Raw genomic sequence first — 12,677 nt, 5'->3', positions numbered from 1 at the left:
TGTGTGTGTGTGTGTCTTTGGGGCTGTGTGCACGCGTGAGTGCCAATGTGTCATCTATGTTTATACTAAGAGTATGCTTTGAACAGAGGAGTAAACTCACTGATGAGAGATAAATAGAGCCGCTACAGGAGGTTGTGTATTGATACAGGACTACATGATACACATTTGACGTGCTTGATCATCCGCTCTTCTTTTGTATGACAGATTAAAGTGCCAATGGACTAAAATATTAAGCAGGAACACAAATAAAGTTGCCACAAATAGCCAGAGCAAGTCATAAAACGCATTAACTAGCATACCAGTCGCACTGATTATCATTTCCTACCATCTATATATGTTGCTGCTCTAATTGAAGAATCTTTTAAAAAACAATTTCTGAGATAAAGAGATATCTAAACAAAATGTTGCACTAATACTATTAGTGACGAGGTACCATTTGCATTTTATTGCACATCACAACCCCTAAGATTCCACATGTGCCTGGCAAGCTGATGTTTACAGTAGGGATCCATACAGAGATCACAAATAGAGCAAAGGATTTTAAAAGCAATTAATGCTCTTTCACCTTCTCACTAATGATCATCTGTCCCTAATACACAAGATCATGGACTAAGGCTTGACCTTGGTCACCAAACCAGAAGCTAACCCAATTACCTCCTGCTCTGGACAGTCCACAAACAATATATTTACTTCCCCTGATAGACATGCAGTATTCTCAGTGACAGACAGGCACAAGTTGTAAAAAGAATTGTTTTCCATCAACTGTCAAACAACAGAACATTTACTTTTTAATTAGCGTCTGTTCGGTGCTTCATATCTTTTTGTCTTTTTTAGAATTTATCAGTCATAGTTTCTGAGCTCAGTCATGGCTGGCGAGTAACAGTCAGTTGTTTAGTCGTTGGGTGCGGACGTATATTCTGCATTACATCAACTTGTGGCTGGATATTTTAGTAGAGTTTCTGCAAGGATTTATTACAGTTCTGCAAAATTAGCACTCGGCAAAGGTTTCTTTAAGCGGTCTTAGGGCTGCACAATTAATCTAATTTTAATCACGATCACGTTTTTGGCTACCCACGATCAAATTTGCGTAATCGAGCGATATTTTAAATGTGCCATTTTGTTCATAGAACGCTCCCAGTTGTTTTGCAAAGCCCATCTACCGCTTCGTAAACCTTTGTCTGATCATGTACCAGTCAGACTTGTTCCCTGCACCGCGCAGGTTAGTTTCTAGATGGAGACAGTCACAGAGGACAGAGAAACGTGAGGGAAATTCCACAACAGATAGTCATACGTCGGTCACAAGGTTTACCTGTAAATGCAACATTTTGTCCCGTCTGTGTTGTTTTTCCAGACAACAGCAGTGACCAGTGCTAGTTAGCGTCTGTTAGCTCACAGGGCTCTAGGGTGTGACTAACATTTTTCCTCTATGTCGCACCAGTGCTAATGTCCTCGCATCCGCTGCCTCTCCACAGACGAAGCAATATTGTTTATATCAATATGGTTTCATTTTGCGTTACATGACCCATTTCTTCTGTAAAGCTGTACCTGTGTTTGGATTTCTCTTTTAGGCCTACTCTCTGCGCAGCCCCGCCCCCATTAACTCACACACAACTTCCCGGCAACATGGAGAGACACGGCGGCCGCCGGTTTGCAGATTCTCTGCAGAGCCTATTTCACCTTTATTTTACCATTAAAGATAACGGTATTTTTCTTGAAAAGGGCAAATGCATGGCAGTGGATTTTTGTGCTGTCAAAGGATTATGACATCACAGTATATCTAAAACTATTACAGCTACAATTTATTTATTTTATTTACTAACACAGCTGAGCAGAGAAGCTATTAATTTTCTCAATAAAAATGGAGCAGTAAGAACTTTTTAAAAAAGTCCCTGCTACTGCGGAGGACTTTTAAACTGCATGCTGGACGCTTCAAACAGGAAATGACTTGTAATTTCAGGTTTTTTGTTGCAATAAAAAACAGGCAAACATTTGCATCTGTAAATGTACAGTATTTGACAAGTTGCCAATTCTCAATTTGTTTGCTTGCAAAGAGCACATTGTAATTTGCGGTTTAATGTGCATTTAACAGTAATTTGTGCATTGTGCCGTTTCCATGATCAGGCATAGTGGAATATTGATTAACTTCCTGCTTTAGGAAATCTGCAGAGGCTTGGAGCAGACTACTGGACTGCTCCCTCCACAACCTAGCTCCACTACAAATTCATATCCGGAGGAGGGGTGTGGGATCGATGGCATGCCGGGATGCTATTAGAACTGAGGCGGCTAGGCTGCCAGGCAGCCACGACTTCAAAAGCAATGTGTGGGAGGAGAAATAACACAAGGTAATTATCTGGGCCCTGCTAGCTACCACCGAGGTAATCTGTAGAGTGGAGGACGAGGGTGGCTGTTGAGGTGGTGTTTAGGATGTCTGTCCATATTTACCTCAACTCACTGCACTCTGCTCACTCCAGCAATGCTAAAGAAGAAGACAAAAACTTTACCTGTCACACATTTATGATCATGTTATTCTATTACTCAGCACTTTTACCTGACATCTTTATTCAGATCGACCTGCAACCTACAGCAAAAATCATTGCTGGATATTAACACAACTTTTATATAAAGTTGGGTTAGATCAATCGTTTAACTGCTGCACAGTTTCAGAGTTTACAGGCAACGTAGCTTATTGAACTTTCTGAAAAAGTAGCAATCAGATGTGAATCACATCCCAACCTGTCATACTGCCACTGAAGCCAAATCGCAGAGCAAGGTGAGAAGCCATCTGCTTTTCCAGTTAACTTAAAAGTAATGATGAGCGAAAAGCAATTATGCAAATGCTCCAAACGCATCTGGACAACAAGTCATCACAAAGTCAAGAAAGTTCCACTTATCTGCTTTGAGCTCACACAAGTTGATTTTATTGGTTAACAAACATGACTTCCATTCAAATCCTAACTAACATAACATCTGCACAGATTTTAATTTTCTGATTGGTCATTTGGAAGTGCACACATCTTCAGTCAGAGAAATCTAATATAATTTGCTTCATCTGTGCCTGAATGTTTCTCATTTTTGTAATCAAATATAACAGCAATAATCAATAGTACAACTTTTCCACCCCACACCTAAATGACTCATTTCTAATGGACAGAAAACACAAATTACTACAACGAGGAATAGATTGGTCTGTTTTACATACATATGAGAATGAAAAAAAAATAGCGCACACAGCCACAGACATAATAGGCGCACACACACTGTTAAAATACAGACCAATTATAAAAACTGCAGGATCAGCAAGCTTACTCATGCATGCAGCCATAGGCTTTGTGCTTGCCGACTTATTTCTGCATCCGATGCAGTTAATGAGTTAAAAGGTCAATAGGTTGCCATGACACCAATTTGTGCAATATTTCAAATCAGCAACGTATCTCATCATCAGTGGTGGTTGGCTGATGCTTTGAGATTTCAACTAAGCTAATTGCAGAATAATGAGCACAAACCGATGCTATCACAGGAGTTTAGAGGTCATGTCCTGCGGAGGCCCAGGGGTTACTGGTAAGGTTACAGTGCAGGGTCAGCTTTAAGACCTTCTGCTCAACCCTTAAAAGGAAGAGTTTACTGCTTTCCGAGATTTTAAAAATCTGCCCACCAAACTGTGAAAAACATCACACTGCACTAGGGATGTAACTGTATTAAAATGTAACCTCATGGTTATAGTGACCAAAAATAACCCTGTTTTCGGTATTATCACAGGATTTTTAAAAGTGTGTTCAATATGTTCAGAAAGCACTGATAGGCCTATGCAAGCCAGAATAGTTTCAAAAAGTGTAACAGTGTTTATTATATTACAAAAATATAGAAAATAGGCTTGTAAAAACTGTTGAAAACTGGCTACTGAAACACTGGCCCGTTGTTTTGCATCCAGTAAGAACTTAAACCAGAGATGTCTGACTTGGACATTTATTTACAATCCAACATGAAGTTAACTACAAAGTTATATTTGACGTTATGAAGTTCTATGTGGTTTTGAAATATAAGTAGAGCTCAACCAATATATCGGTGGTCCAATATTAATGGCGGATATTAGGCATTTTACAAACTATCGGTATTTTTAGTGGCTGATAAATGTTTGTTTTTTTAAATATTCATTTACCAAAATCCTTTATAATGACAAATTATTCTGATAATGGAATATTTAAAAAATAAAATAAAAACGGACAAAACCCCCTTTAACCATGTCCTAAAACGTCCCTGTTGGCAACACTCTTAGATTTGTTTTTTGTTCTTATTATCTTTTTGTTAAAAGGACTTTAAGTTTCATGTCTTAAGTGTGTATTTTTATAGCATGTAACAAGAAACTTTACTAAGAATTACATTAATTTATCTGTAATAATTAACATAAATCTAACATATTGCTCAGTATCACAAACTGAGAATAAGCCACATTTATTACAGAACACATATCCATAATGGAGCAAACAATACTACAATACACATTTAATAGCTACGCATGTGGCTCCACAGCGCTGGTCTGTTTACTGGCAACCTGAATTTCAACACGTGGCTGCACAAGTAATAAACAATCTGCACATCTATCAGCTATGCAATAAGAAACATAGCAACAGCAATATTATCCAGGTGATAATATATATCTCTCTCTCTCTCTCTCCAAATAAGTGTCACGTCGTAAAACAAGCTAAACTTATCCACATCGTAGCACAGCACTTATTGAAAATAACGAGGCAGTAAAACCATAGACAGTTTAGCAAGCTACAGAATAGTTTTAACTTACGTTCTGGGCTACCCACACCACTTCAACATGTCAGAAAAGGGGAAAGAAAAGAAAAAAATATAAAGATAAGTTTGTTAACAACTGCTACATTCTGTCCACTTCCACCTGTTTGAGCGCAGTGCGCCTCCACGGCAACTTCAGGAGCCACCGATGACGCTGGGGAGGATTAAACACAGGATTTCCACCGGGATTTTAAGGATATTTTAAATGAAAAAGATAATTGTTACCATCAACATTTCTATCATCGTTTACTGTTACACTGTTAATCATTACATCCCTATCCTGCACATAGGGTCAAATGATTTTGTAAAGCAACAAGTGCTGAAACAGTACTTCATTGATCTGCCAGTCAGAAGAGGAGTTGAGAGATTCAGCAGATTGTTGGCACTGAACACTTGGCTTTCAACTGCATGAAATATCCAGTTCATCTTATTGACAATTTCAACTTGTTCTGGGAACGCGGACACCTTTTTAAGGCAGGTAGACTTTTCCCAAACAAGTCAGGAGTAAAGCTGTTCACCTCTCCGGTGTTCCGCATGGGGCTCAGTCAGGTCAGCAGTAGTTGGTGGTACAGTTATTGGAGAATAGGTGACTGGGAGCCGGGTACAGAGCATCCCAAGGTGGCGGTCATTTCAGCAGAGAATACAGTTAAGTAATCAAAACAACTAGTTAAGAAAAGAACTGATGTTAGTCCCCGCCACTGCCATGTTGTTTGTGTATCTCTACGGCAAACATGCGGAGGGGGACAGCTAAGCCCATTTGGAACTACGGGAGCCCAGAGGGGAGCGTCAGCGGATGTTAAAGAGAAAACAGATTTTCATTCAAACAAGCTGACGTAAAATACACATTCAAGTTATTTATCACCCAGCCCTAGGTGTAAGTATCTATCTAACATAAAAGAAAATGTATAAATTATACAAATATAACTTTTCATCTATCCACACAACGATCACTACACTTTCAAACGAGGCCACTCTCCTTTAAGAGACAGGAAGTGTGTACATGCCATTGGCTCTGCTTGAAATGCGCTCTTTAGTATAACTGATCTGCAGTAGTTTGGTAGTAGCATCATGCTGCTGGTGGGCTTGCCGTGGGGTTCACCCTCTTCGCAGCAGTCTCCTCCACTCCATCCATTTATATTGTTGCTATTCGGAGCTGACCAGGAATAAATCTCAGCTAATCGTTGCTAACCTTGCCTCCAGTTCCTGTTTTCCATGCCTGTATCCATTAACTGCACTGATTTGTTTGAATTACATAAATCTGTTCAGATGAGATTGTAATGAATGCAACACAAACATGTATAGCGCCAAACAGCTGTTTAGGATCCCCATAACACGAATTAAAACACTCTAAAAAAAGAATAAAAAAAAAGAATGATCTAACAAAAAAAATGAAAAAGAATTACCTGTAGAATGCCTAGCCTTAGTCTTATATGATTTAACAGGAGTTAAAAGGAGACAGTGTTGAGATTTATAATAACATGTAACTTTCTGTATGGATCATAGTATAGTATCAAGGTTAAGTTGTTAATACATATAATATTAGGACTCCAGCTAATCAGGTATTTTATCTGCTGAAGCATGACATTTGACAAACCAACCAGATTTAATTGACAAAGCACATAAAAGGTTCACTTCCTAAATAGTTCATAAACCTGCGTTTGAATAGTTTATACTAACCCAGCCATCACGCGCCACACCGTCACATCCTGCGCCCCCCACCAACACAAATACATTTTCAACATGTGGGAAAACACCGACAAAACACGGCAGAGATCCACCTCAGCCCCCACCTGAGGAGAGCTTCGACCATATGGGGACGTCAGAGCCAAGACAAGGAGTTTTAACCCCAGTCACCAACACCAACAACACCTGTAAACCAAACAACAGCAAACTTGTTTGGGCTTGCAAGCAGGCCAAATAGTAGTAGGTTAATGTTACGTTTTGAGTGGATGGATTGTCTTGTCTTGTGAACCCATTCTCGTGAGTGTATCGTCACACTCCTAGTGGTCACTGAAGAGTACTTCATCAGCAAATTGTTGGGAGTGAAATTAATTTTAATGCTGGACCCTCGGTATTCAGATTCTGGATACAGTCTGGGGATTCAAACCGACAAATTTATTTTCACTAGCTGACTTCCTTTGAGCAACAGCTGACTCAACTGTGGACGACCTGGTATGCCACAGCAGCTCTGAGACAGAGCCCAAGGGCCAGCTCATTTTCTATGATGTATCACTAAAAAACAACAGGGCAGTCCAGGGGCAAGCGCTCTTTAACAAGGACAAGAACACTGGCTCCACTTCCCCCCAATAACTCTCCAGACTAATCGATGACACAATGGCAGCAGTAGCCAGCCTGCCAACCAGTTGGCCAGGCAGTTTCACGGCTCCACTGCCAATTAACCAACAAAGAGCACACAAATTTAAAAAAGGAAAACAAATTAACCTGCCCTCTCTCTTTCTTACTCACACGCTCACACCTACATAGGTTTAATGACAGGGGTTGTGGCCTTGCTGCCCATTGAAGAGGGGTATCTGCCACTTGTGTACACACAATGTAAAACTATAAAAACAAATGTTTGATGTTGCCACTGTGAGCTGGTTTGAAAACCTCTTAAATTGAAAAGGCTAACGCCTGCATGCCTCATTACTTCACAACGTGGCAAAAACAACCAATGACAGACAAATGACTGTGTCCAACAGAAACACTGTGTACTAAAGCTTCTGCAGCAGTAACACTCCTCATAACAACTTTTAATGTAAGTAGTTTACCTTAAAGATGTAATCCACTGACGTAGGGCTGGACGATACGGAGAAAATCAAATGTCACAATATTTTTTTACCAAATACCTCTATATGGATACCGAAACAATATTGTAGTTTTGACTATTGGTGCTTTCACAAATTATTTACACAATAATATTTTTGATAAATAATCATAAGTAATGTGGATATAATGACTAAGTGGGTAAAAGCAAATAACAGTTACAACAGTCTGGTAAATTAACTAAATGACATCACTTTACTGTAATTCAGCCTTTAAAACCAAGAAAAGACACCACTTATGCCCTATTATGATATTACCATATCTAAAATCTAAGATGATATCTAGTCTCATATCTCAATATTGATATAATATCGATATATTGCCCACCTCTACACTGACGCATCAGTAGGCAATACAAGCAGACACGTAATGTCAATGTGAGCTTTAAGAAGCAAAGGTACTTGAGGTACTTATTTTAGCCAAATGTTGGAACCAATTGTGTGATGACCTGTGTGTGTAAGTCCTGCTTTTTTCATTGAGCCAATTACATCTAAGAGAGAAGACGTTCTCTTACCCAGCAGCGTTGTGGAGAGTCTATTGAAACTCCCTACAGGGGTGGAAAATCACCAGACGCCTCCCGATACGATATCATCACAATACTTATGCCACAATACAATATTATTGCGATTTTAAATATATTGTAATATTCTGCGATATAGTGCAATTTAATATATTGCTAATTCTGGAAGTCTTTTATTTTAGTATGACTGCACGTAAAAGCAGCATTTAATGAATGAAGCTGATTTAATTCATCTGCACGTGAAGATTGTTGATGGCAAAACATTAATTTATAAAAACGAAGACATTTTTGGGTGTGGGTACATCGATTTGAGGAGGGCTCTAAAATATATTGTATACATGGATAACGCTGATTCAGATTTTATGACGAATTGGTGAAATAGTAGTTTGGTATTTGGTACAATATCTACAAGTATCAGAAAGGATAGTAGCACACTCGTAACCACGACGCAAACTAAATAATAATAATTTATCAATGTTTCGACATGACAGCCTTCTTCTGGGTATTGATATTAAACAATATCCACAAGCAATATATTTAACATATATACAGTAAACAATAGTACATCCCTTGCCAGTAAGGGCCTACTGCTTTAACTAGCTGCCACCACACCTAAAACAATTATATTATTTTACATTTTTGATGTTATCTAAATGCTTCAAAAGCCCCTTTACTTTGACAAGATAAAGATCATAAATTGTTATGTGGATTACCGTTTGCTCAAAGGACTCAAAATTGATAGAACAAGTCATGACAAGGATCCCATTCTGAGCTGCCAGTCGCAGTTAGCCCAGTTATCCATTGAATGTTTTTGTATATCTGTTGTACCTATAGAGCCTCTCAGGCAGATAGAGGGAAAGAGGTTCTGGCTCTTGCCAGGAAAGCATGATTGACGTTCTTGAGATGGAAAAAAGCCAAGGAGGATTTTACTGTCACTCTTGGACTTGCAGAGAGCTCCAAGATGGCAGAGAGTTGATATATTTGAGAATCAGCACTTACACATGGAGACTGCATAAGTTACTTAGGTCTGTATGTAATACTAAGCAATTCTAAATCTACATTGCATAGCCGTGGTTTGTATTATGTGTTCTCATGGCAAGATAAAAACACATTACCTACTTCCTTTAAAACCACCGAAGCCAAAGCGCAAAGGTACCTATGGTTTCACTTTTTCTTGCAACAATGCTAGTGAGCAAACATGTTCTTCCAGCACTGGTTGTCCAGGATAATCCATACTTCTCTGCAGTTAGCAATGTTACTTGTTGCCTGACACCACTAAACAGCACAAGGCATGCAAACTGCATTGCAACTTGTCTTTTCAGAAAGACATAACTCAGTGAATAATTATCTCTATGTGAAAGTACAACACGTACTACCCAGAACAGCTCAACAGACAGGCAGGATCTCATCACACACATGTACAGACACACCCAGACACACGCACAGCACAGCAGCTGCAGATGTGCAGCAGTGGGAGCCTGTGACTTACTTTTTTGTCGTCTTTCTGGCTCGCTGGTTGTGCATCCTTACTGTGGTTGTCAGCAGAAGGCCTGCCGCTGGCATCCGTCTGTCTGTCATCACATTCATTCTGCTGATTGGCCCCTGACTGAGGAGAGCCCACAGGGTGGGGCTTCGGCTGCTGAACACCATGCTGGACCTCCATCTTCCTCTGCAATGCCTGGAGGAGCAAGGCAGGTAAACAGATGATATTTATGTGTGTGTGTGTGTATATATATATATATATATATATATATATATGGAGATACTTCTAAAGGTTACATCAAGCATTTATGTGCAAACCAAGAGTTGTCTTACATGAGGGCTTTACAAAAGATCGTAATAATGCACAGCAGCATAATTTACAAAAAGCTAAAGATAACAGATCAACATTATATGTATATCTTACCATTTATATAAGTACACAAAGTTAATTTATGTGTTTGTTTGTTTTTAATTAGTTTTGGAAAATGTGCCTTAAGCTTCAGTCCCCCTATTATAATTACTGTAGCTTTGTGTAACAAAAAATATTGGTAAAAGAAATAAAACGTTTACTTATAGCCCCTGGGTTGTTTTGTACTAAAACTTATATACACTGTATAATCGAGCACTGTTTTCCAAACATTTCTATGCAGGACAACACATAGGCCTAATGAAGAATGATGTGTTGTTGGTTCAACATCATTATTATCAATCTTTATAATAAAATTAACTAAACAGATAAAGAAGAACACTTTAAGAACACTTTTGTCATGAGTCATCTATCACTAGTACAAAAAAAACTGAGGGAAAGCAATATATGTTTCTTTTAATTAAGGATGATCCCCATCCTAATATGGGAAAGTAAGCCCTGAAGCTTTTTATACTGGTTTTTTTTTTTAGTATTTTGGTATAGACCTTATTCACTCACACTTTGACATATCAAGCAGGATAAGCACAGGTGTAATAAATAACATTAATGATGGCAGTATTTTGTTTAGGCAAGCTATTTTCAGGGTCCTGGTATTGTGCCTGCGGGCTCACTGTCATGGCTTCCTGGGGCACTTGATAGAACTGAGCCATTGCTAACAAAATGTGTTGCACCTGTGCTTTTTTGCTATGACAAGTCAACATTTATTGCAGAAAATTGTATATTTAACCTGTGGTTACCACTTACTGTACATACTGTACATCTGGGTCAATTTACTGTTGGTTAGAGCAGAAACCCTCTTAAACCAAACACACTGACTGCACAAAACTAATCCATACAAGCTTCAGGGTGCTGTACTGCAGCGGATCCTGACCGACCCCATATCTGCATCTGATAGTGGATGGTCAAAACAAGAATTTTGCTCTGCAATGACTTACCATTTTCATCTTTTTCACTGAATGAAAGATGTGTTAAGAAACAATAAGAGCTGGGTGCAAAAGAAATATTAAAAAGTTTGAACCTGCCAAACTAAGAAAAACAAGGAACATGGATCTGTACCTTGGATCAAAATGCTTTCCTTGTTGTTGTGATTAGAACATACTGTGAAGGTTTCATTGCATTATATCAGAAGCAAGTGCAGTGTTTTAAGTCCCTAACCAATAAAGCAGAGACAAACAAAGTAAAGAGAAATCCCCTCGATCGTCCAAAGGACAGATCAGATCTGAAATCATCAGCCCAGTGATGTTAAGCAGAGTTGCTTCATTCTGCATTCTGGGGCCATCAATAAGTTATGAGTTCAGTTACTCGTTCTCACACCTGAGATGAGCTGCCTCATAAATACATGCCCTGGAGGACGTTTAGCTAAACATTGTTTAACGCTGCAGCACACGGAGCAGCGAGACGGGCTACAGAACTTGGCGCCTTGATATCACAGGTGAACGCGCCTGTTGGCCCAGAATTAACCCCTTTGACGAACGTTGGACGTAGGTCCGTAAGTTCGCAAAACCGTTACAAAAGCCTAATTAATTGAGACTAATAGTGCAAAACTCTGACTGGTATAACATGTTTTTATAGTTATATTTGCCTATGTAAACCTATGTATCTGTACTAGTTACCTAGTAAGTGACGATTGTTGCAAAAACGTTCAAAGTTGTCTCCTTCCTGAGTTACAAATGTGCATCCGCCTGCTTGTCCTCCAGTTCACGCTTATACACAAATGAGGATGCAGTTACATATAGCCATTTGACTTAAAACAGATAAACAACTCCACCAACATATTGTCTAACGGTGTCACACGGGCTTCGAGCGACTTATTAACATCAACGAGGGGTTGTCGCTGCTGACAGTGCTCCTAGCTCTGTGGCTGTGTTGTTACGGTAGCTTCGACAGCGTTTGGCGGCAGCACACAAACATAAACAAGTCGCAAAAGAATGCCGAAATACCTCTGTCACTTCTTGGCTCCTCGTTATATCAGAAGCATATCAAGAGGAAGAAGCGGTACGGCAACTTGCTTTACATGTCTGTTGTTGCTCTTACACGGAAAGCTAAGGCAGTCTGGGGCAGAACAGGCAGCCGGTTCATTTAGTTGTATGAGAAGTTATTCCGTCAGAACCTGGCAGAGAGGCTGCGAGACACTTCAGTCACCGCTGAGGAGGCAGTGCACGGTGTCAGAGCTGCACAACCCGCAGCTGTCACTGTTAGGGAAGGCGTGTCACCAAAGATTCCTCCCTCCCACTTCCCTGTTAACACCACCGAGCCCGTGTCAAAAATGATGCCTTCAGTGCTCCTCGAAATTTTTTTAAGCAATGATATTTACTTTCATACCTCAACCTGCCCCAAAATTCAACTGAAAATCTGTTTGTCTCTGTAATTAGGAAAACGTGTCATCATCTTGAAAGTCACCATAAACAACGTTTAATTATTTGGATACAGCAGAAAAGATTGGCACCTCGTTGGAACATTATAATCAATTAACCCTATGACTGGTTTTGTGCTGCAGGCTAAAAAGTAAAATATGAGCAAGCGTGCAGTTTGTGATGTGTGATTGTTACTGTCAATAGAAATGTGTTTTCAATTCAACAGTAAAGTGGCAATTACTGCAAAAAAATAAATCTTGGTCACAAAAAACCA

The 12,677-nt window shown here is 39.4% G+C and overlaps 1 protein-coding gene across 5 annotated transcripts in view; it reads right to left on the bottom strand.

Annotated features, from left to right (window-relative positions):
* Positions 1-12,247, bottom strand: part of rbms3 (RNA binding motif, single stranded interacting protein) — a 277,803-nt gene extending 265,556 nt beyond the window's left edge. Inside the window, exons 1-2 of one of the 5 annotated variants that reach the window (XM_032535593.1) lie at positions 11,990-12,247; positions 9,630-9,818 (exon numbers count right to left, since the gene is read on the bottom strand). In XM_032535593.1, coding sequence (XP_032391484.1) covers positions 9,630-9,803 — 174 coding nt within the window. In that variant the 5' untranslated portion in view covers positions 9,804-9,818; positions 11,990-12,247. Of the gene's footprint in view, positions 1-9,629; positions 9,819-11,241; positions 11,489-11,662; positions 11,955-11,989 lie in introns of those variants that run through there. The other 4 variants (XM_032535585.1, XM_032535590.1, XM_032535589.1 and 1 more) reach the window with 4 other exon arrangements.
* Positions 12,248-12,677: the final 430 nt, after the last annotated feature.

This window comes from Etheostoma spectabile, chromosome 14 (genome assembly GCF_008692095.1).
Source record: "Etheostoma spectabile isolate EspeVRDwgs_2016 chromosome 14, UIUC_Espe_1.0, whole genome shotgun sequence".
Lineage (NCBI taxonomy): Eukaryota > Metazoa > Chordata > Actinopteri > Perciformes > Percidae > Etheostoma > Etheostoma spectabile.
This window is presented reverse-complemented; position numbering and strand designations above follow the sequence as displayed.